Source organism: Salmo trutta, unplaced genomic scaffold, assembly GCF_901001165.1.
Source record: "Salmo trutta unplaced genomic scaffold, fSalTru1.1, whole genome shotgun sequence".
In the NCBI taxonomy this organism is placed as follows: domain Eukaryota; kingdom Metazoa; phylum Chordata; class Actinopteri; order Salmoniformes; family Salmonidae; genus Salmo; species Salmo trutta.
In genome coordinates this window covers 460,505-485,220 of record NW_021822189.1, presented here as the reverse complement: position 1 = coordinate 485,220, position 24,716 = coordinate 460,505, and the positions used below count along the sequence as shown (strand labels likewise).

The 24,716-nt window shown below is 43.8% G+C and overlaps 1 protein-coding gene across 1 annotated transcript in view; it reads left to right on the top strand.

Annotated features, from left to right (window-relative positions):
* The window catches only part of LOC115180838 (DNA (cytosine-5)-methyltransferase 3A), a gene marked incomplete in the record, with an annotated part of 117,184 nt that extends 102,358 nt beyond the window's left edge, over positions 1–14,826 (top strand). Inside the window, 4 exon segments of the mRNA XM_029742997.1 lie at positions 2,538–2,623; positions 2,698–2,767; positions 10,220–10,338; positions 12,806–14,826. Of these exon segments, the coding sequence (XP_029598857.1) occupies positions 2,538–2,623; positions 2,698–2,767; positions 10,220–10,338; positions 12,806–12,947 (417 nt within the window).
* Positions 14,827–24,716: the final 9,890 nt, after the last annotated feature.

The following is a 24,716-nucleotide window of genomic DNA, read 5'->3' as shown; positions in this document are numbered from 1 at the left end:
TATATCAAAAAACAGTTTTTTACATTAGCATGTGACGTTTAGAACTAGCATACCCCCCGCAAACTTCCGGTGAATTTACAAAAAATTTACTAAATTACTCACGATAAACGTTCACAAAAAGCATAACAATTATTTTAAGAATTATAGATACAGAACTCCTCTATGCACTCGATATGTCCGATTTTAAAATAGCTTTTCGGTGAAAGCACATTTTGCAATATTCTAAGTAGATAGCCCGGCATCACAGGGCTAGCTATTTAGACACCCAGCAAGTTTAGCACTCACCAAAGTCAGATTTACTATAAGAAAAATGTTATTACCTTTGGTGTTCTTTGTCAGAATGCACTCCCAGGACTTCTACTTCAATAACAAATGTTGGTTTGGTCCCAAATAATCCATAGTTATATCCAAACAGCAGCGTTTTGTTCGTGCGTTCAAGATACTATCCGAAAGGGTAAAGAAGGGTGACGAGCACGACGCATTTCGTGACAAAAAAAATCTAAATATTCCATTACCGTACTTCGAAGCATGTCAACCGCTGTTTAAAATCAATTTTTATGCCATTTTTCTCGTAAAAAAGCGATAATATTCCGACCGGGAATCTGCGTTTAGGTAAAAAGACGAAAGAAAATAAAGCATGGGTTGGACTCGTGCATGCGCCTAAGCCCATTGTCCTCTGATCGGCCACTTGCCAATAGCGCAAATGTGTTTCAGCCTGGGGCTGGAATGACATCATTCAGCTTTTTCCCGCCTTCTGAGAGCCTATGGGAGCCGTAGGAAGTGTCACGTTACAGCAAAGATCCTCAGTCTTCAATAAACAGAGGCAAGAAGCTCAAGGAATGGTCAGACAGGCCACTTCCTGTAAGGAATCTTCTCAGGTTTTTGCCTGCCATATGAGTTCTGTTATACTCACAGACACCATTCAAACAGTTTTAGAAACTTTAGGGTGTTTTCTATCCAAAGCCAATAATTATATGCATATTCTAGGTTCTGGGCAGTAGTAATAACCAGATTAAATCGGGTACAATTTTTATCCGGCCGTGTAAATACTGCCCCCTACCCCCAACAGGTTAAATTCACACAGGACACCGGATAGACAGGAGTAATACTCCAGATATAACAGACTGACCCTAGCCCCCCGACACATAAACTACTGCAGCATAAATACTGGAGGCTGAGACAGTAGGGGTCAGGAGACACTGTGGCCCCATCCGATGATAACCCCGGACAGGGCCAAACAGGCAGGATATAACCCCACCCACTTTGCCAAAGCACAGCCCCCACACCACTAGAGGGATATCTTCAATCACCAACTTACCATCCTGAGGCAAGGCCGAGAATAGCCCACAAAGATCTCCGCCACGGCACAACCCAAGGGGGGGCGCCAACCCAGACAGGAAGACCACGTCAGTGACTCAATCCACTCAAGTGACGCACCCCTCCTAGGGACGGCATGGAAGAGCACCAGTAAGCCAGTGACACAGCCCCTGTAATAGGGTTAGAGGCAGAAAATCCCAGTGGAGAGAGGGGAACCGGCCAGGCAGAGACAGCAAGGGCGGTTCGTTGCTCCAGAGCCTTTCCGTTCACCTTCACTCTCCTGGGCCAGACAACACTCAATCATAGGACCTACTGAAGAGATGAGTCTTCAGTAAAGACTTAAAGGTTGAGAACAAGTCTGCGTCTCTCACATGGGTAGGCAGACCATTCCATAAAAATTGAGCTCTATAGGAGAAAGCCCTACCTCCAGCTGTTTGCTTAGAAATTCTAGGGACAATTAGGAGGCCTGCGTCTTGTGACCGTAGCATACGTGTAGGTATGTATGGCAGGACCAAATCGGAAAGATAGGTAGGAGCAAGCCCATGTAATGCTTTGTTGGTTAGCAGTAAAACCTTGAAATCAGCCCTGGAAATCCAATTTGCTGAGTAGAGTGTTGGAGGCTATTTTGTAAATGACATCGCCGAATTCGAGGATCGGTAGGATAGTCAGTTTCACAAGGGTATGTTTGGCAGCATGAGTGAAGGATGCTTTGTTGTGAAATAGGAAGCCAATTCTAGATTTAATATTGGATTGCAGACACCTAGGTATTTGTAGTTGTCCACGTATTCTAAGTCAGAACCGTCCAGATTAGTGATGCTGGACGGGCGGGCGGGTGCGGGCAGCGATCGGTTGAAGAGCATGCATTTGGTTTTACTAGCATTTAAGAGCAGTTGGAGGCCATGGAAGGAGAGTTGTATGGCACTGAAGCTCGTCTGGAGGTTAGTTAACACAGTGTCCAAAGAAGGGCCAGATGTATACAGAATGGTGTCGTCTGCGTAGAGGTGGATCAGAGAATCACCAGCAACAAGAGCAACATCATCGATGTCTATGGAGCGTTGCTGCCCCCATGTGGCCATGAGAGGTACATAATGTATTCATTGTTGTCTATGGAGCGTTGCTGCCCCCATGTGGCAATGAGAGGTACATAATGTATTCATTGTTGTCTATGGAGCTGAGTGAGGACAATACTGTCTAACTGTGTGGGTGTGTGTGTTTTCCAGTGTAACCCAGTGATGATCGATGCCAAAGAAGTGTCTGCTGCTCACCGCGCCAGATACTTTTGGGGAAACCTGCCAGGCATGGGGCGGTAAGACACACTGAATCAGAATAACCAGAATAATGATGAAACAGCAGTGTAACAGTAATAATGTCTATGTCCAGTCCTCTCACAGCCATGGTGAATGATAGATTGGAACTACAAGACTGTCTGGAGCACGGACGCACAGCCAAGGTAATGGGTCTGTGTGCATGAACAGAAATAGGACTCCAGTAAATAAACTTAAATTTGCCATTTTGTAATGCCGCACGAATGTTTCGGGTATGAGCCCTTCTTTAGCATGCAAGGCAATTGCAATCAACGTCACAACAACTATACTACACAGGTGGCATGATTCTAAATTTCCTGTAAGTATTGGCCCATCAAGAGCTGTGGAGGAAACATGACAGTCGAATACAGACACACAATTGCATTACATTATGAGTAATTCCCTAAATGTTTGGCCTATTTAGAAGCTACTACAAAAAACCTACGGTCCTATTTCAAGGTCGATCAAGGAAGTGCTGAATAGACATTGGCACATCCACTACATGCATGACCAACAGTATGTGAACACCTGCTCGTCGAACATCTCATTCTAAAATCATGGGCATTAAAATGGAGTTGGTCCCCCTTTGCTGCTATAACAGCCTCCACTCTTCTGGGAAGGCTTTCCACTAGATGTTGGATCGTGGCTGCAGGGACTTGCTTCCATTCAGCCACAAGAGTATTAGTGAGGTCGGGCACTGATGTTGGGCGATTAGGCCTGGTTCGCAGTCGGCGTTCCAATTCATCCCAAAGGTGTTCAATGGGGTTGAGGTCAGGGCTCAGTGCAGGCCGGTCAAGTTCTTCCACGCCGATCTCGACAAACCATTTCTGTATGGACCTCGCTTTGTGCACGGTGGCATTGTCATGCTGAAACAGGAAAGGGCTTTCCCCAAACTGTTGAAACAAAGTTGGAAGCACAGAAATGTCTAGAATGTCATTGTAAGTTGTAGCATTAAGATTTCCCTTCATTAGAACTAAGGGGCCTAACCCGAAACATGAAAAATATCCCTGGACTATTATTCCTCCCCCACCAAACTTTACAGTTGTCACTATGCAGGTAGCAATGTCCTTATGCGTCCTCATTACGGTCAGAGGATAAAGGCTTGAGGTGGAATAACATGTTGTATATCTCCTGTAGTGTTCCTGTAACTTTTATTATGCCCATAAAGACCAAACATGAACTTAAAACAAGGATATGTGAGCATAAGAGCTCCATTCACAACCATGATGACAAATCACCTGTTACCAGGCAGCAAGAGCATCCTAACGGGTTGCATCACCGCCTGGTATGGCAACTGGCTCGGCCTCCGACCGCAAGGCACTACAGAGAGTAGTGCGAACGGCCCTGTACATCACTGGGGCCAAGCTTCCTGCCACCCAGGACCTCTATACCAGGCGGTGTCAGAGGAAGGCCCTAAAAATTGTCATGGACTCCAGCCACCCTAGTCATAGACTGTTCTCTCTGCTATCGCACGGCAAGCGGTACCGGAGCTCCAAGTCTAGGTCCAAGAGGCTTCTAAACAGCTTCTACCCCCAAGCCATAAGACTCCTGAACATCTAATCAAAAGGCTACCCAGAGTATTTGCATTGCCCCCCCACCCTCTGGAACTCTGCTGCTACTCTCTGTTTATTATCTATGCATAGTCACTTTAATAACTCTACCTACATGTACATATTACCTCAATTACCTAGACTAACTGGTGCCTCCGCACATTGACTCTGAACCGGTACCCCCTGTATATAGCCTCCACATTGACTCTGTACCGGTACCCCCTGTATATAGCCTCCACATTGACTCTGTACCGGTACCCCCTGTATATATTCTCCACATTGACTCTGTACTGGTACCCCCTGTATATAGCCTCCACATTGACTCTGTACCGGTACCCCCTGTATATAGCCTCCACATTGACTCTGTACCGGTACCCCTTGTATATAGCCTCCACATTGACTCTGTACCGGTATCCCCTGTATATAGCCTCCACATTAACTCTGAACCGGTACCCCCTGTATATAGCCTCCACATTGACTCTGTACCGGTACCCCCTGTATATAGCCTCCACATTGACTCTGTACCGGTACCCCCTGTATATATTCTCCACATTGACTCTGTACCGGTACCCCAGGTATATAGCCTCCACATTGACTCTGTACCCTGTACCCCCTGTATATAGCCTCCACATTGACTCTGTACCCGGTACCCCCTGTATATAGCCTCCACATTGACTCTGTACCGGTACCCCCTGTATATAGCCTCCACATTGACTCTGTACCGGTATCCCCTGTATATAGCCTCCACATTGTCTCTGTACCGGTACCCCCCTGTATATAGCCTCCACATTGACTCTGTACCGGTACCCCCTGTATATAGCCTCCACATTGACTCTGTACCGGTACCCCCTGTATATAGCCTCCACATTGACTCTGTACCGGTACCCCCTGTATATAGCCTCCACATTGACTCTGTACCGGTACCCCCTGTATATAGCCTCCACATTGACTCTGTACCGGTACCCCCCGTGTATAGCCTCCACATTGACTGTGTACCGGTACACCCTGTAAATATTCTCCACATTGACTCTGTACCGGTACCCCCTGTATATAGCCTCCACATTGACTCTGTACCGGTACCCCCTGTATATAGCCTCCACATTGACTCTGTACCGGTACCCCCTGTATATAGCCTCCACATTGACTCTGTACCGGTACCCCCTGTATATATTCTCCACATTGACTCTGTACCGGTACCCCAGGTATATAGCCTCCACATTGACTCTGTACCCTGTACCCCCTGTATATAGCCTCCACATTGACTCTGTACCCGGTACCCCCTGTATATAGCCTCCACATTGACTCTGTACCGGTACCCCCTGTATATAGCCTCCACATTGACTCTGTACCGGTATCCCCTGTATATAGCCTCCACATTGACTCTGTACCGGTACCCCCTGTATATAGCCTCCACATTGACTCTGTACCGGTACCCCCTGTATATAGCCTCCACATTGACTCTGTACCGGTACCCCCTGTATATAGCCTCCACATTGACTCTGTACCGGTACCCCCCTGTATATAGCCTCCACATTGACTCTGTACCGGTACCCCCTGTATATAGCCTCCACATTGACTCTGTACCGGTACCCCCCGTGTATAGCCTCCACATTGACTGTGTACCGGTACACCCTGTAAATATTCTCCACATTGACTCTGTACCGGTACCCCCTGTATATAGCCTCCACATTGACTCTGTACCGGTACCCCCTGTATATAGCCTCCACATTGACTCTGTACCGGTACCCCCTGTATATAGCCTCCACATTGACTCTGTACCGGTACCCCCCCTGTATATAGCCTCCACATTGACTCTGTATCGGTACCCCCTGTATATATTCTCCACATTGACTCTGTACCGGTACCCCCTGTATATATTCTCCACATTGACTCTGTACCGGTACCCCCTGTATATAGCCTCCACATTGACTCTGTACCCGGTACCCCCTGTATATAGCCTCCACATTGACTCTGTACCGGTACCCCCTGTATATAGCCTCCACATTGACTCTGTACAGGTATCCCCTGTATATAGCCTCCACATTGACTCTGTACCGGTACCCCCTGTATATAGCCTCCACATTGACTCCGTACCGGTACCCCCTGTATATAGCCTCCACATTGACTCTGTACCGGTACCCCCTGTATATAGCCTCCACATTGACTCTGTACCGGTACCCCCTGTATATAGCCTCCACATTGACTCTGTACCGGTACCCCCTGTATATAGCCTCCACATTGACTCGGTACCGGTACCCCCTGTATATAGCCTCCACATTGACTCTGTACCGGTACACCCTGTATATAGTCTCCACATTGTTGTATTCAGCATTTCACTGTAAGGTCTACTACACCTGTTGTATTCAGCATTTCACTGTAAGGTCTACTACACCTGTTGTATTCAGCATTTCACTGTAAGGTCTACTACACCTGTTGTATTCAGCATTTCACTGTAAGGTCTACTACACCTGTTATATTCAGCATTTCACTGTGAGGTCTACTACACCTGTTGTATTCAGCATTTCACTGTAAGGTCTACTACACCTGTTGTATTCAGCACATGTGACAAATAACATTTGATTCAGGACACTGAATTACATTTCACTCCTTGACCACAGTCAGGAACACATTTCAAACTTTAGGGGAGGAGACAGGGATAAATGACCTCACATAGGGGAGGGGACAGGGATAAATGACCTCACATAGGGGAGGAGACAGGAATAAATGACCTCACATAGGGGAGGAGACAGGGATAAATGACCTCACATAGGGGAGGAGACAGGAATAAATGATCTCACATAGGGGAGGAGACAGGGATAAATGACCTCACATAGGGGAGGAGACAGGGATAAATGACCTCACATAGGGGAGGAGACAGGGATAAATGACCTCACATAGGGGAGGAGACAGGGATAAATGACCTCACATAGGGGAGGAGACAGGAATAAATGATCTCACATAGGGGAGGAGACAGGGATAAATGACCTCACATAGGGGAGGAGACAGGGATAAATGACCTCACATAGGGGAGGAGACAGGGATAAATGACCTCACATAGGGGAGGAGACAGGGATAAATGATCTCACATAGGGGAGGAGACAGGGAGAAATGACCTCACATAGGGGAGGAGACAGGGAGAAATGACCTCACATAGGGGAGGAGACAGGGATAAATGACCTCACATAGGGGAGGAGACAGGAATAAATGAGAGACATATTGAATAGCTTGATCTCGTTTGCCCCAGCAGGCCTTCTTAATGAGGAATGGTATTTTTCTAGTTTTTGTAGTGTTTACATCCCTGTTAGTTAGCATTTCTCCTTTACCAAAATAATCCATCTACCTGACAGGTGTGGCATATCCAGAAGCTGATTGAACAGCACGATCATTACACAGGTGCACCTTGTGCTGGGGACAATAAAAGGCCTCTCTAAAATGTACAGTTTTGTCACACAACACAGTGCCACCGATGTTTCAAGTTTTGAGGGAAGGTGAAATTGGCATGCTGACTGCAGGAATGTCCACTGGAGCTGTTGCCAGATAATTTAATGTTAATTTCTCTACCATAAGCCGCCTCCAACGTCGTTTGAGAGAATTTGGCAGCACGTCCAACCAGCCTCACAACCGCAGACCATGTGTTTTGCGTCGTGTGGGCGAGCGGTTAGCTGATGTCAACGTTGTGAACAGAGTGCCCCATGGTGGCGGTGGGGTTATGGCATGAACAGTCATGGGCGGACAACGAACACAATTGCATTTTATCGATGGCAATTGAATGCACAGAAATACAGTGACGAGATCCTGAGGCCCATTGTGAGGCCCATTTTTTTTTTTATGTATCTGTGACCAACAGATGCATACAGTGGGGGAAAAAAGTATTTAGTCAGCCACCAATTGTGCAAGTTCTCCCACTTAAAAAGATGAGAGAGGCCTGTAATTTTCATCATAGGTACACGTCAACTATGACAGACAAAATGAGAAAAAATCCAGAAAATCACATTGTAGGATTTTTTATGAATTTATTTGCAAATTATGGTGGAAAATAAGTATTTGGTCACCTACAAACAAGCAAGATTTCTGGCTCTCACAGACCTGTAACTTCTTCTTTAAGAGGCTCCTCTGTCCTCCACTCGTTACCTGTATTAATGGCACCTGTTTGAACTTGTTATCAGTATAAGAGACACCTGTCCACAACCTCAAACAGTCACACTCCAAACTCCACTATGGCCAAGACCAAAGTTCTGTCAAAGGACACCAGAAACAAAATGGTAGACCTGCACCAGGCTGGGAAGACTGAATCTGCAATAGGTAAGCAGCTTGGTTTGAAGAAATCAACTGTGGGAGCAATTATTAGGAAATGGAAGACATACAAGACCACTGATAATCTCCCTCGATCTGGGGCTTCACGCAAGATCTCACCCCGTGGGGTCAAAATTATCACAAGAACGGTGAGCAAAAATCCCAGAACCACACGGGGGACCTAGTGAATGACCTGCAGAGAGCTGGGACCAAAGTAACAAAGCCTACCATCAGTAACACACTACGCCGCCAGGGACTCAAATCCTGCAGTGCCAGACGTGTCCCCCTGCTTAAGCCAGTACATGTCCAGGCCCGTCTGAAGTTTGCTAGAGAGCATTTGGATGATCCAGAAGAGGATTGGGAGAATGTCATATGGTCAGATGAAACCAAAATGTAACTTTTTGGTAAAAACTCAACTCGTCGTGTTTGGAGGACAAAGAATGCTGAGTTGCATCCAAAGAACACCATACCTACTGTGAAGCATGGGGGTGGAAACATCATGCTTTGTGGCTGTTTTTCTGCAAAGGGACCAGGACACCTGATCCATGTAAAGGAAAGAATGAATGGGGCCATGTATCGTGAGATTTTGAGTGAAAACCTCCTTCCATCACCAAGGGCATTGAAGATGAAACATGGCTGGGTCTTTCAGCATGACAATGATCCCAAACACACCGCCCGAGCAACAAAGGAGTGGCTTCGTAAGAAGCATTTCAAGGTCCTGGAGTGGCCTAGCCAGTCTCCAGATCTCAACCCCATAGAAAATCTTTGGAGGGAGTTGAAAGTCAGTGTTGCCCAGCGACAGCCCCAAAACATCACTGCTCTAGAGGAGATCTGCATGGCGGAATGTGCCAAAATACCAGCAACAGTGTGTGAAAACCTTGTGAAGACTTACAGAAAACGTTTGACCTGTGTCATTGCCAACAAAGGGTATATAACAAAGTATTGAGATAGACTTTTGTTATTGACCAAATACTTATTTTCCACCATAATTTGCAAATAAATTCATTAAAAATCCTACAATGTGATTTTCTGGATTTTTTTTCTTCTCATTTTGTCTGTCATAGCTGAAGTGTACCTATGATGAAAATTACAGGCCTCTCTCATCTTTTTAAGTGGGAGAACTTGCACAATTGGTGGCTGACTAAATACTTTTTTCCCCCACTGTATCTGTATTCCCAGTCATGTAAAATGATTTTATTTCAATTGAGTGATTTCCTCATATCAACTGTAATTCAGTAAAATCATTGACATTTTTGCATTTTGTTTATTTAAATAGGCAAGTCAGTTAAGAACAAATTCTTATTTTCAATGACGGCTAGGAACAGTGGGTTAACTGCCTTGTTCAGGGGTAGAATGACAGATTTGTACCTTGTCAGCTCTGGGATTAGAACTTGCAACCATTTTGGTTACTAGTCTAACGCTCTAACCACTAAGCTACCCTGGAGTCCATGTTACGTTAACATTTTTGTTCAGTATATCTTTATTTGATTGTCATGTTTCCCCCACAGCTCCCTCTGCTGGGATCCCTTGATTGGGCCAGTACTGACTGGGAATGTATCATGATGCCCACCTGTGAGGTCTGGTTGTTGTGACAATGATTTCCATTGAAGAAGGGCTCATACCACAAACGTTCATGAGGCGATACGTTTATTCACCGGAGTGCTGTCCTATTTCTGTTCTTTGGGTTATATTTGGGACAGGTAATATTGAGTGTGGGTCCCCTCCTGAACAGAACCCTATATTTATCTGTTGTAGTTTGGGAAGGTGCGTACGATAACAACGCGTTCTAACTCAGTGAAGCAGGGGAAGGATCAACACTTCCCTGTTTACATGGACAACAAGGAGGACATACTCTGGTGTACTGAGATGGAGAGGTAACCCCTGACCCCTAATCTAACTATACTGAGATGGAGAGGTAACCCTTGACCCCTAACCTAACTATACTGAGATGGATAGGTAACCCTTGACCCCTAATCTAACTATACTGAGATGGAGAGGTAACCCCTGACCCCTAATCTAACTATACTGAGATGGATAGGTAACCCTTGACCCCTAATCTAACTATACTGAGATGGAGAGGTAACCCTTGACCCCTAATCTAACTATACTGAGATGGAGAGGTAACCCCTGACCCTTGATCCCTAATCTAACTATACTGAGATGGAGAGGTAACCCCTGACCCCTAACCCCTAACCTAACTATACTGAGATGGAGAGGTAACCCCTAACCCCTAACCCCTAACCTAACTATACTGAGATGGAGGGGTAACCCCTAACCCCTAACCTAACTATACTGAGATGGAGAGGTAACCCCTAACCCCTAACCTAACTATACTGAGATGGAGAGGTAACCCCTGACCCCTAACCCCTAACCTAACTATACTGAGATGGAGAGGTAACCCCTGACCCCTAACCCCTAATCTAACTATACTAAGATGGAGAGGTAACCCCTGACCCCTAACCTAACTATACTGAGATGGAGAGGTAACCCCTGACCCCTAACCCCTAACCTAACTATACTGAGATGGAGAGGTAACCCCTAACCCCTAACCTAACTATACTGAGATGGAGAGGTAACCCCTGACCCCTAACCCCTAACCTAACTATACTGAGATGGAGAGGTAACCCCTAACCCCTAACCTAACTATACTGAGATGGAGAGGTAACCCCTGACCCCTAACCCCTAACCTAACTATACTGAGATGGAGAGGTAACCCCTAACCCCTAACCTAACTATACTGAGATGGAGAGGTAACCCCTGACCCCTAACCCCTAACCTAACTATACTGAGATGGAGAGGTAACCCCTGACCCCTAACCCCTAACCTAGCTATACTGAGATGGAGAAGTTCTACTGTCTCTATTCTAGTTCTACTGTCTCTACTCTAGTTCTACTGTCTCTACTCTAGTTCTACTGTCTCTACTCTACTCTAGTTCTACTGTCTCTACTCTAGTTCTACTGTCTCTACTCTAGTTCTACTGTCTCTACTCTACTCTAGTTCTACTGTCGCTACTCTAGTTCTACTGTCTCTACTCTACTCTAGTTCTACTGTCTCGACTCTACTCTAGTTCTACTGTCTCTACTCTAGTTCTACTGTCTCTACTCTAGTTCTACTGTCTCTACATTCTAGTTCTACGGTCTCTACTCTATTTCTACTGTCTCTACTCTAGTTATTCTGTCTCTACTCTAGTTATACTGTCTCTACTTTGGTTTATTATCTCTACTCTATTATCTCTACTCTACTTCTACTGTCTCTACTTGTTCTGTTATCTCTACTCTAACTATACTCTAGCTCTATTTTAATTCTACTTTAATTCAACTTATGATGTCTCTACTCTAGTTCTACTGTCTCTACTCTAGTTCTACTGTCTCTACTCTAGTTCTACTGTCTCTACTGTAGTTATACTGTCTCTAATCTAGTTATGATGTCTCTACTCTAGTCATCCTATCTTTAGTTCTGCTGTCTTTTGTTTTACTATTGCTACTCTAGTTCTATTATATCTAGCTCTACTATCTCTACGGTAGATCTACTGTCTCTACTATGGTTCTACTGTCTCTATTATACCAGCTGTTTTTCAGTTCTACTATCTCTACTGTAGTTATACTATCTCTAATACAGTTATACTATCTCTACTGTATTTATACTATCTCTAATACAGTTATTATATCTCTACTGTATTTATACTATCTCTAATACAGTTATACTGTCTCTAGTGTATTTATACTGTCTTTACTGTAGTTATACTATCTCTACTGTAGTTATACTATCTCTACTGTATTTCTACTGGCTCTACTGTATTTATACTGTCTCTACTGTATTTCTACTGTCTCTACTGCAGTTATACTGTCTCTACTGTAGTTATACTATCTCTACTGTAGTTATACTGTCTCTACTGTAGTTATACTATCTCTACTGTAGTTATACTATCTCTACTGTAGTTATACTGTCTCTACTGTAGTTATACTGTCTCTACTGTAGTTATACTATCTCTACTGTAGTTATACTATCCCTACTGTAGTTATACTGTCTCTACTGCAGTTATACTATCTCTACTGTAGTTATACTATCTCTACTGTAGTTATACTGTCTCTACTGCAGTTATACTATCTCTACTGTAGTTATACTATCTCTACTGTAGTTATACTATCTCTACTGTAGTTATACTGTCTCTACTGCAGTTATACTGTCTCTACTGTAGTTATACTATCTCTACTGTAGTTATACTGTCTCTACTGTAGTTATACTATTTCTACTGTAGTTATACTGTCTCTACTGTAGTTATACTATTTCTATTCATTTTATATTTTGTCTTTTGTAACCTCTGACCTCTTACTTCTGCAGGGTTTTTGGGTTCCCGGTCCACTACACAGATGTGTCCAACATGAGTCGTCTCTCCAGACAGCGTCTGTTGGGGCGGTCCTGGAGCGTTCCAGTCATACGACACCTCTTCGCCCCGCTCAAAGAGTACTTCGCCTGCAACTAATACACACACACACACACACACACACACACACACACACACACACACACACACACACACACACACACACACACACACATACACACTCAACTGAAAGAGTTCTCAGCTTGGAGCCCCGCCCACGACCCACAGGCCGATGCCCAACCAGAAAGGTTGCAGCCCCACCCCGGTGTTAACCAATCACAAGCCAGGATACGCCCCAACCCCGGTGCTAACCAATCACAAGCCAGGATAAGCCCCCACCCCGGTGCTAACCAATCATAAACCTGTTATCCAGCCACTAAACAACCCTCTGACAACATGGACTGTCTCTCTTCCAGTCTCTCTGTCTCTCACCTCAGATTCCATGGTGCTAGTTGATAAAGGTGCTTCAACACTCAGTGGTGGTTCATCTCCTCTACATCTCCCTCCTGTACTGTTAATCAAATCTATGGTGCTACACACGCACACACACACACACAGACACACACACACACACACACACACACACACACACACACACACACACACACACACACACACACACACACAGAGGTCACTACCAGGTCTTTGTTCAGTAGTTTCATTAGTTTGCAGTGTTTCTTTCTCTTCAGGTAGCAGCTTTGTTTTCTACTGTCTCTAAGTGCAGCGTAGCAGAGGGGAAAGAGGTTAGAGGTCAGGGGTTAGAGGTCAGCGTTGTGGAGGTAGTTCAGCATGATGAGTAACGTGCCTGAGACCTGAGGACTAAGGTTAGCGCCCAGAGAGAGCCTAGTCTTTAGTTCAGTGGACTAACATGGTCTCGTGGTGCACAGACAATCCAGGTTTACACAGCAGTCAGTCACACTAGTGAGTTACACAGTTTGCTGCACACGGCCACACACGCACGCACACGCACGCACGCACACAAACACACACACACACACACACACACACACACACACACACAGTTGTGATGAGCTGTTTTCCAACCCTGTGCTCCGTCACGGTCAAACACAGCTGTCTCCCATGGTGCAGTGGGGCGTTATGTCATAAGGTGCTCGCTTACAGTAATATGGTTACTATGGGTTACCATCAATTACTATCTGTCAGTATAGTGAGTGGTCTGTTGTGCTGTAGGGGGAGGGGCTTGGGGTGTTTATTTGTTGTTTGATGTGATTTACTGGTGGTTATTTGATTGACAGGTGATAAGTCAACGAGGGAATCCACCCGTTGATAGTTTTAACACGGTGGAGACGTAGCAGGCTGTCGCACACAGACGCTCCTCTCACCGATGTAATGAAACGTGTTTTGAAGAGGAAGGACCGGTGATGTTTCAAAAGGTGCTAAAATAAAAAAAATATGACAAATGTAGAATATATCAGATCTATAGTTAGAATAAGGTTGTCTTTCCAATGGCTGTATTTAGTTGTGGTAGAAGAGTCAAAGGCAATATTATGTACCCTTGTATCTTGTATGCAGAATAACTAAAGCAGAATAACTAAAGGCATTTTAACTTTGTACTTGAACCTGTAATGAATAAAGGATTCATGTTTTAGCCTAGAGATAATATCTGGCACACTGATCGTGTATTGTGGTATATATACCTTCCTCCTCCCCAGCAAACCGTGAACATTCCCAGAACATTAGCTCAGATTCCCATTAAGTTCTAATTCGGGTTTTATGTAACATTAGGATGATCTCATATATTTATTCATCAAACATGTTTTAAAAGAACATTCTAAGGATATTTCATGTAACATTTAACAACCACAATAGAACATTCCCCAAAAGTGTGTATGTTTGTATAAAACATTTGCCTGACGTTGCTAGAACGTTCCTAGAACGTATTTAATGTGTTCTTTTAAAGATTCCCAGAATGTTTCAGTAGGTTGTGGGAACATCACAAAATATATGTTCCAAAACTGTCCAGTTGTGTAGTTAAATATCTAAAATGTCTAGTTGTGTGGCTGATTCTACAACTTTTCTTTCACAGTGCCAAAAACATTCACCTGCTGTTACAAGAGCGTTCCCAGAACACATTTAGTCTGTTCTTTAAAGGTTACCAGAATGTTCCATTTGATTGTAGGAACAGTCTGGTGGGAACATTGTAACAATCAGCTTGTATTGTAAACTATGCTACCATATAAAATAAATACTGTTTTCCTATGAGAGTGACTGAAGCAAGACAGACAGAATTAATAAAGTGAGAAAAATAATCATATATTATATTGAAAGTGTATAAATTCACAAAACCAATTAAATTAGCCCAAAATAAATTTCAGAATGTCCAAGTCCCAAGACCAACAAAAATGATCCCAAAGTAGCCTAGTGGTTAGAGTGTTTGACTAGTAACCGCAAGATCAAATCCCCGAGGTGACAAGTTAAAAATCTGTCGTTCTGTCCCTGAACAAGGCAGAACTCACTGTTCCTAGGCTGTCATTGAAAATAAGAATTTGTTCTTAACTGACTTGCCTAGTTAAATAAAGGTAAAAAATGCTAAAATATGTGACCCACCACCTGGATTAAGTCCTATGTAGCAAAATCATTTGAAATTGTGTTTTTTTACATTGAATAAAAGTAGAGACTCAGAGCTAGAAAACTGAATATCATACTATATAGTTGAGGAACAATTGAAATGTAATTCTGCTTTGAAAGTCGTTCCACAAATAAGAATTTGTTCTTAACTGACTTGCCTAGTTAATTAAAGGTAAAATAAAATAAAAAATAAAAAAACATTCCCTTGCAAGAAAACCAAAAATGTCACTCGAACAGAAGGGGGAACTAACAACCAAAACAGAACAGGCGAGGTTTTAGGAGGGGAAAGACGCTCAGACGCTCCACTGAAAGATGACGAGCAACAACAACTGGAATCTAAAAGACACCCGCCATTACCTCCCATTTCCTCCCATTACCTCCCATTACCTCCCATTTCCTCCCATTACCTCCCATTTCCTCCCATTTCCTCGCATTACCTCCCATTTCCTCCCATTTCCTCCCATTACCTCCCATTTCCTCCCATTTCCTCCCTTTACCTCCCATTTCCTCCCATTTCCTCCCTTTACCTCCCATTTCCTCCCATTTCCTCGCATTACCTCCCATTTCCTCCCATTTCCTCCCTTTACCTCTCATTTCCTCCCATTTCCTCCCATTTCCTCCCAAGAAGAGATGTACGCTATCCTGCTTCTCATCAACCAACCTCTGAAAGGTTAAACAAATTGTGTGAAGGGTAGGCATGGTTGGATTTCTCCATTCCCTTCTCCGGCCGTTGTATTGGGCAGTTCAACAGTGAGAAATGTCTCAGTCCAAACGTTGTGTTATCCAGGAGAACGACATCAATAAGCTGCTCCCAGACATTTTAAACCTGCATCAGGAAATGGAGTCTATCATAGTTCATGTGGGGTTCAATGACATTATGAAGGGCAGCTCAGAACATCTGAAGATGGATTTAAAAGGTCTCTACTTGACACAAATAAAGGCCCCATAATATCTGGCCCTCTGCCCTCCCTAAATCGTGGCATTGAACAGTTCAGCAGACTTTTAGCCCTCCATCACTGGCTATCAGACTATTGCAGCTCTGTGGGTGTAACATTTATTGACAATTTTGATACCTTCTTGAATTAAAGCTTGTTTTATAATAAGGATGGGATCCACCCAAATCATTTGGGTTCCTGGATCCTTTCACATCATTATAAGGCTGCGTTGAGACAATGACTTCAATCAATGACCCAAGTCCAGCTCAGCTAATCCCTACCATTGTGATGCTGAGTTGTCATAATGCTTCAGCAAATGTACATTATCCCAGGGACTTTGGAAGACACAAATGTAAGTAAGCTAATGTATGTCCCGCTAACTGCCCTGAATGCCTCAGCTGATCCTACAGCTATTGTATGCAGTAATCATGATCCTATGAACCGGATTTATAATTTTAACACTGAGCCGGTGTGCCCTAAATCAAATAAAATAAAACATGTATTGGTCACATACACATGGTTAGCAGATGCCCTATCCCATCTGGACAAGAGGCATACCTATGTAAGAATGCTGTTTATTGACTACAGCTCAGCATTCAACACCATAGAGCCCTCCAAGCTCATCATCAAGCTTGAGGCCCTGGGTCTGAACCCTGCCCTGTGCAACTGGATCCTGGACTTCCTGACGGGCCGCCTCCAGGTGGTGAAGGTAGGAAACAACATCTCCACTTTGCTGATCCTCAACATAGGGGCCCCACAAGGGTGTGTTCTCAGCCCCCTCCTGTACTCCCTGTTCACCCATGACTGTGTGGCCATGCACACCTCCAACTCAATCATCAAGTTTGCAGACGACACAACAGTAGTAGGCTTGATTGCCAACAACGATGAGACAGCCTACAATGAGGAGGTGAAGGCTCTGGGAGTGTGGTGCCAGGAAAATAACCTCTCACTCAATGTCAACAAAACTAAGGAGATGATTGTGGACCTCAGGAAACAGCAGAGGGAGTGCTGCCCTATCCACCTCGATGGGACCGCAGTGGAGAAGGTGGAAAGCTTCAAGTTCCTCGGCGTACACATCACTGACGATCTGAAATGGTCCACCCACACAGACAGTGTGGTGAAGAAGGTGCAACAGGGCCTCTTCAACCTCAGGAGGCTGAAAAAATGTGTCTTATTACTGAAAACCCTCACAAACTTTTACAGATGCACAACTGAGAGCATCCTGTCGAGCTGTATCACCGCCTGGTACAGCAACTGCACCGCCCACAACCGCAAGACTCTCCAAAGGGTGGTGCGGTCTGCCCAACGCATCACCGGTTGCAAACTTCAAGCCCTCCTGGACACCTACAGCACCCGATGCCATAGGAAGGCCAAAAAGATCATCAAGGACATCAATCACCCGAGCCACTGCCTGTTCACCCCACTACCATCCAGAAGGCGAGGTCAGTACAGGTGCATAAAAGCTGGGACCGAGACTGAAAAACAGCTTCTATCTCAAGGCCATCAGACTGTTAAAAAACAAGGACATTTCAAAGTGACCCCAACATTTTTAACGAGAGTGTATGTTTTCTCACAACAGGTTATGGTCAATAATACCAAAAGCTGCACTGAAATCTAACAGTACAGCTCCCACAATCTGCTTATTATACATTTCTTTCAACCAATCATCAGTCATTTGTGACATTGGAACACATGAGTGATGTCACAAGGATGACACTGGAGAGGCGAAGCAGATACTGGGAGTCAAACATTTAATATGGAACGAGACAGGAACAGCGTCAGCACACGGGTAACACAGACAAATTACAATTAATGCAGCAGCGGGGAACAGAGCTGGGGAACTGACAGATATAGGGGAGGCAATAACAGGTGATGAGTGAGTCCAATATCGCTGATGCGCGTGATGAGGGAAGGCGTGGGTGTGCGTAATAGATGCTGGCAGGAGTGCGTGATGCAGGGCAGCCTGGCGTCCTCGAGCAACCAGGGGGGAAGAGCGGGAGCAGGCGTGACAAGTGATGGTTGCTGATAATGGGCCTCTGTACGCCTATGCAGATATTCCATTAAAAATCTGCCGTTTCCAGCTACAATAGTCATTTACAACATTAACAATGTCTACACTGTATTTCTGATCAATTAGATTAGATTTTATTTGGCCCAAAAAATTGGTTTTCTTTCAAAAACAAGGACATTTCTAAGTGAACCTAAACTTTTGAACGGTTGTGTATATATATATATATATATAGATATATACGGAACAAAAATAGAAATGCATCATGCAAGAATTTCAACGATTTTATTGAGTTACAGTTCATATTAGGAAATCAGTCAATTTAAATAAATAAATTTGACCTTAATCTGTGGATTTCACGTGACTGAGACTACAGATATGCATCTGTTGGTCACAGATACCTTTTAAAAAAAGTAGGGGCGTGGATCAGAAAACCAGTCAGTATCTGTTGTAATCACCATTTGCCAAATGCAGCACATTTCCTTTCATTAGAGTTGATAAGGCTGTTGATTGTGGCCTGTGGAATGTTGTCCCGCTCCTCTTCTATGGCTAGGCAAAGTTGTTGGATAGTGGAAACTGGAACACGCTGTCATACATGTTGATCCAGGGCATCCCAAACATGCTCAATGGGTAACATATCTGGTGAGTATGCAGACCATTGTGTACATGGAGCCGTGCATTATGCTGAAACATGAGGTGAATTGTGTACAGTCGTGGCCAAAAGTTTTGAGAATGACACAAATATTAATTTTCACAAAGTCTGCTGCCTCAGTTTGTATGATGGCAATTTGCATATACTCCAGGATGTTATGAAGAGTGATCAGATGAATTGCAATTAATTGCAAAGTCCCTCTTTGCCATGCAAATGTACTGAATCCCCAAAAAACATTTCCACTGCATTTCATCCCTGCCACAAAATGACCAGCTGACATCATGTCAGTGATTCTCTCGTTAACACAGGTGTGAGTGTTGACGAGGACAAGGCTGGAGATCACTGTCATGCTGATTGAGTTCAAATAACAGACTGGAAGCTTCAAAAGGAGGGTGGTGCTTGGAATCATTGTTCTTCCTCTGTCAAACATGGTTACCTGCAAGGAAACACGTGCCGTCATCATTGCTTTGCACAAAAAGGGCTTCACAGGCAAGGATATTGCTGCCAGTAAGATTGCACCTAAATCAACCATTCATCTGATCATCAAGAACTTCAAGGAGAGCGGTTCAATTGTTGTGAAGAAGGCTTCAGGGTGCCCAAGAAAGTCCAGCAAGCGCCAGGATTGTCTCCTAAAGTTGATTCAGCTGTGGGATCGGGGCACCACCAATACAGAGCTTGCTCAGGAATGGCAGCAGGCAGGTTTGAATGCATCTGCACGCACAGTGAGGCGAAGACCTTTGGAGGATGGCCTGGTGTCAAGAAGGGCAGCAAAGAAGCCACTTCTCTCCAGGAAAAACATCAGGGACAGACTGATATTCTGCAAAAGGTACAGGGATTGGACTGCTGAGGACTGGGGTAAAGTCATTGTCTCTGATGAATCCCCTTTCCGATTGTTTGGGGCATCCGGAAAAAAGCTTGTCCGGAGAAGACAAGGTGAGCGCTACCATCAGTCCTGTGTCATGCCAACAGTAAAGCATCCTGAGACCATTCATGTCAAGGTTCTATACTTGGTCCATTACTGTTCACTCTCTACATAAACAATATCGGTGATGAGATAAGTGTCAAATTCATTTATATGCTGATGACACTGTCATGTGCTCTATCGCTTCAACGGCTGACTAAGCATTATCACTATTGGAGACAGATTTTAAGATATTACAAGGGTCTTTTATACAGCTGAAACTTGTTTTAAATGCAAAGAAAACACATTTTATGATTTTTAATAGGTTCAAAAAGTTGGTTGAAAATACACTTGCGCTTACGAGCTTAGATGGCTCTCGAATTAATCAGATCTCTGCATATAAATACTTAGGGATATGGTTGAATGATAAACTGTCTTTTAAAATGCATATTGACAAACTTTGTAAATGGCAAAAAATCAAGCTAGGCTTCCTCTATAGAAACAGGACATGTTTTGTCCTCTACAAATAGAAGACAAATTGTGCAAGCTACTTTTATGTCTGTTATAGATTATGGGGATATTATTTACATGCTACGGCATCAACACTTAAATCGCTGGATGCTGCTTATCATTGCGCACTTAGGTTTATTACGGGTGCTAGCTACAGAACTCACCACTGTGTTTTATATCAAAATGTGGGTTGGACTTCGCTGTCCGTGAGACGAGAACAACATGCTCTCGTGTTTGTCTATAAAGCACTTCTGAATAAGCTACCTTCTTATTTATCATCACTCATCAATATTAGAATTAGAATTCCTAAAACCAGGTCTCAAGCATGGATTACACTTGAGGCCCATGCGATTTCCACAGCGTTGGGTATGGCTGCTTTTTCCTGTTACGCTCCTTGCCTATGGAATAGCCTGCAGACTAAACGTCAACTTGAGACTCTTGTCCCCCTTGATCATTTTAAATATTTATTGGAGGATTTTTATTTTTGTATTGCTTGTAACTGTTTCGGGTAATGCAAGTTCTTGTGCTGTTAGGGGAATAACCTATGTGTAAGTGATATGTTGCTGTATTTCTTTTGTGTTATCTGTGATCATTTTGTTTGTCTTGTTTAGTTTTTTAATCATTGTACCTAAACTGTATGTGTAAACATGTATATGCAGGGCCCAGCTGTAAAAGAGACCTTGGTCTCACTCTGTGTTCCTTGTTGAAATAAAGGTATATAAAAAAAATGTGTGGGGTTGCTTCTCAGCCAAGGGAGTGGGCTCACTCACAATTTTGCCTAAGAACACAGCCATGAATAAAGAATGGTACCAACACATCCTCCGAGAGCAACTTCTCCCAACCATCCAGGAACAGTTTGGTGACAAACAATGCCTTATCCAGCATGATGGAGCACCTTGCCATAAGGCAAAAGTGATAACTAAATGGCTTGGGGAACAAAACATTGATATTTTGGGTCCATGGCCAGGAAACTCCCCACACCTTAATCCCATTAAGAACTTGTGGTCAATCCTCAAGAGGCGGGTGGACAAACAAAAACCCACAAATTCTGACAAACTCCAAGCATTGATTATGCAAGAATGGGCTGCCATCAGTCAGGATGTGGCCCATAAGTTGATTGACAGCATGCCAGGGCAGATTGCAGTGGTCTTGAAAAAGAAGGGTCAACACTGCATATATTGACTCTTTGCATCAACTTCATGTAACTGTCAATAAAAGCCTTTGGCACTTATGAAATGCTTGTAATTATACTTCAGTATTCCATAGTAACATCTGACAAAAATATCGAAAGACACTGAAGCGGCAAACTTTGAAAATGAATATTTGTGTAATTCAAAACTTTTGGCCATGACTGTACAGATCCTTGTGACATGGGGCCGTGCATTATCATGCTGGAACATGAGGTGGTGGCAGCGGATGAATGGCACGCCAATGGGCCTCAGGATCTCATCATGGTATCTCAATAAAATGCAAGTGAGTTCATTGTCCATAGCTTATGCATACCACAACCCCACTACCACCATGAGGCACTCTGTTCACAATGTTGACAACACTAAAAGGGTAGAAGATGGGGAGAAAATAAATATGGATTGGATCCTAAAAAGTGACTGGTGAGTAGGTTTTTCTTCATCGATTACAAATAAGCATTTGGTTGTCGTCATGATATTGTTTTAAAAATAATATGATTTATAATTGACTCATGGCAGAAAGAATGGTGAGTATTATTCCAGACACTGACATGATTTAAAGGGATACGGCGAGATTGAGATTTAGGTTGTTTTTCTACTTACCCAAACTAATGGAAACCATTTTTATGTATCTGCGTGCAGTTGGGAGATTATTGAAGTTAGCATATTTTGGTGCAGTTACCGGAAGTCTCCAATGCGAGCCAGCTCCTCTCAAAAACAATTAGCGCACAAGGCCCAGATGCAGACACGGGAGGCAGATGGTTTGAGTCTTTAATGTTTATTAACAATCCAAAAAGGGGTAGGCAAGAGAATGGCCGTGGACAGGCAAAAGGTCAAAAACAGTTCAGAGTCCAGAAGGTACAAAGTGGCAGGCAGGCTCGAGGTCAGCGCAGGCAGAATGATCAGGCAGGTGGGTACGGAGCCCAGAAAACAGGCTCAAGCGTCAAAACCGGGAGGACTATCAAAAAGAGAATAGAAGCAGGAGTACAGGAAAACACACTGGTTGACTTGAAAAACATACAAGACGAACTGGCACAGAGAGACAGGAAACACGGGGATAAATACACTGGGGCAGAGAGACAGGAAACACAGGGATAAATACACTGGCACAGAGAGACAGGAAACACAGGGATAAATACACTGGTACAGAGAGACAGGAAACACAGGGAGAAATACACTGGTACAGAGAGACAGGAAACACAGGGATAAATACACTGGGGCAGAGAGACAGGAAACACAGGGATAAATACACTGGTACAGAGGCAGGAAACACAGGGATAAATACACTGGGGCAGAGAGACAGGAAACACAGGGATAAATACACTGGGGCAGAGAGACAGGAAACACAGGGATAAATACACTGGGGCAGAGAGACAGGAAACACAGGAAACACAGGGATAAATACACTGGGGCAGAGAGACAGGAAACACAGGGATAAATACACTGGGGAAAATAAGCAACACCTGGAGGGGGTGGAGACAATCACAAGGACAGGTGAAACAGATCAGGGCGTGACATTTTACATTACATTTACATTTTAGTCATTTAGCAGACGCTCTTATCCAGAGCGACTTACAGTAGTGAATACGTACATTTCATTTCATGAATTTATTTATATATATTTGTAATTTTTTGGGGGGGGGCTAGTTCAAAAATTGTTATTGTCACAATTACTGGAAGTAATTTTGACAATTACTGGCAGTCTCCAATAGTAGCCAGCTCCTCTCAAAAAACATTTCTGAAAATGTCTCCAATGCAAGCCAGCTCCTCTGAAAAACAATTACTGGAAGTCTCCAATGATAGACTGCTCCAATCAAGAACTATTATTGGAAGTCTCCAATTGTAGCCAGCTCCTCTCAAAAAACTATTACTGGAAGTCTCCAATGATAGCCAGCTCCTGTCAAAAACAATTACTGGCTGTCTCCAATGGTAGCCAGCTCCTCTCAAAAACAATTACTGGCTGTCTCCAATGGTAGCCAGCTCCTCTCAAACACAATTACTTTAACTCGGCACTTGTAGCCAGCTCCTCTCAAAAACTATTACTGGAAGTCACCAATGGAAGCCAGTTCCTCTCAAAAACAATTACTGGAAGTCACCAATGGAAGCCAGCTCCTGTCAAAAACAATTACTGGAAGTCACCAATGGAAGCTAGCTCCTCTCAAAAACAATTACTGGAATTCTCCAATGGCAGCCAGCTCCTGTCAAAAACAATAACTGGAAGTCACCAATGGAAGCCAGCTCCTCTCAAAAACAATTACTGGAGGTCTCCAATGTGATCCAGCTCCTCTCAAAAACAATTCCCGGAAATTTCCAACGGTAGCCAGCTCCTCTCAAAAACAATTACTGGAAGTCTCCAATGATAGCCAGCTCCTCTCAAAAACTATTACTGGACGTCTCCAACGGTAGCCAGCTCCTCTCAAAAACAATTACTGGAGGTCTCCAATGTTATCCAGCTCCTCTCAAAAACAATTACTGGAAGTCCCCAATGATTTCCAGCATCCTCTCAAAAACAATTACAGGGAGTCTCAATGGTAGCCATCTCCTCTCAAAAATAATTACCAGAAGTCTCCAATGGTAGCCAGCTCCTCTAAAAACGAATATTGGAAGTCTCCAATGCTAGCCAGCTCCTCTCAAAAACTATTTCTGGAAGTCTTCAACGGTAGCCAGCTCCTCTCAAAAATAATTACTGGAAGTCTCCAATGATAGCCAGCTCTTCTCAAAAACTATTACTGGACGTCTCCAACGGGAGCCAGCTCCTCTCAAAAACAATTACTGGAAGTCTCCAAAGGTAGCCAGCTCCTCTCAAAAACCATTATTGTAAGTCTCCAACGGTAGCCAGCTCCTCTCAAAAACAGCAACTGGAATTCTCCAAAGGTAGCCAGCTCCTCTCAAAAACCATTATTGTAAGTCTCCAATGATAGCAGCTCCTGTCAAAAACAATTACTGGCAGTCTCCAATGGTAGCCAGCTCCACTCAAAAACAATTACTTTAAGTCTCAAATGGAGCCAGCTCCTCTCAAAAACAATTACTTTAACTCGGCACTTGTAGCCTGCTCCTCTCAAAAACAACTATTGGTGATCTCCAAT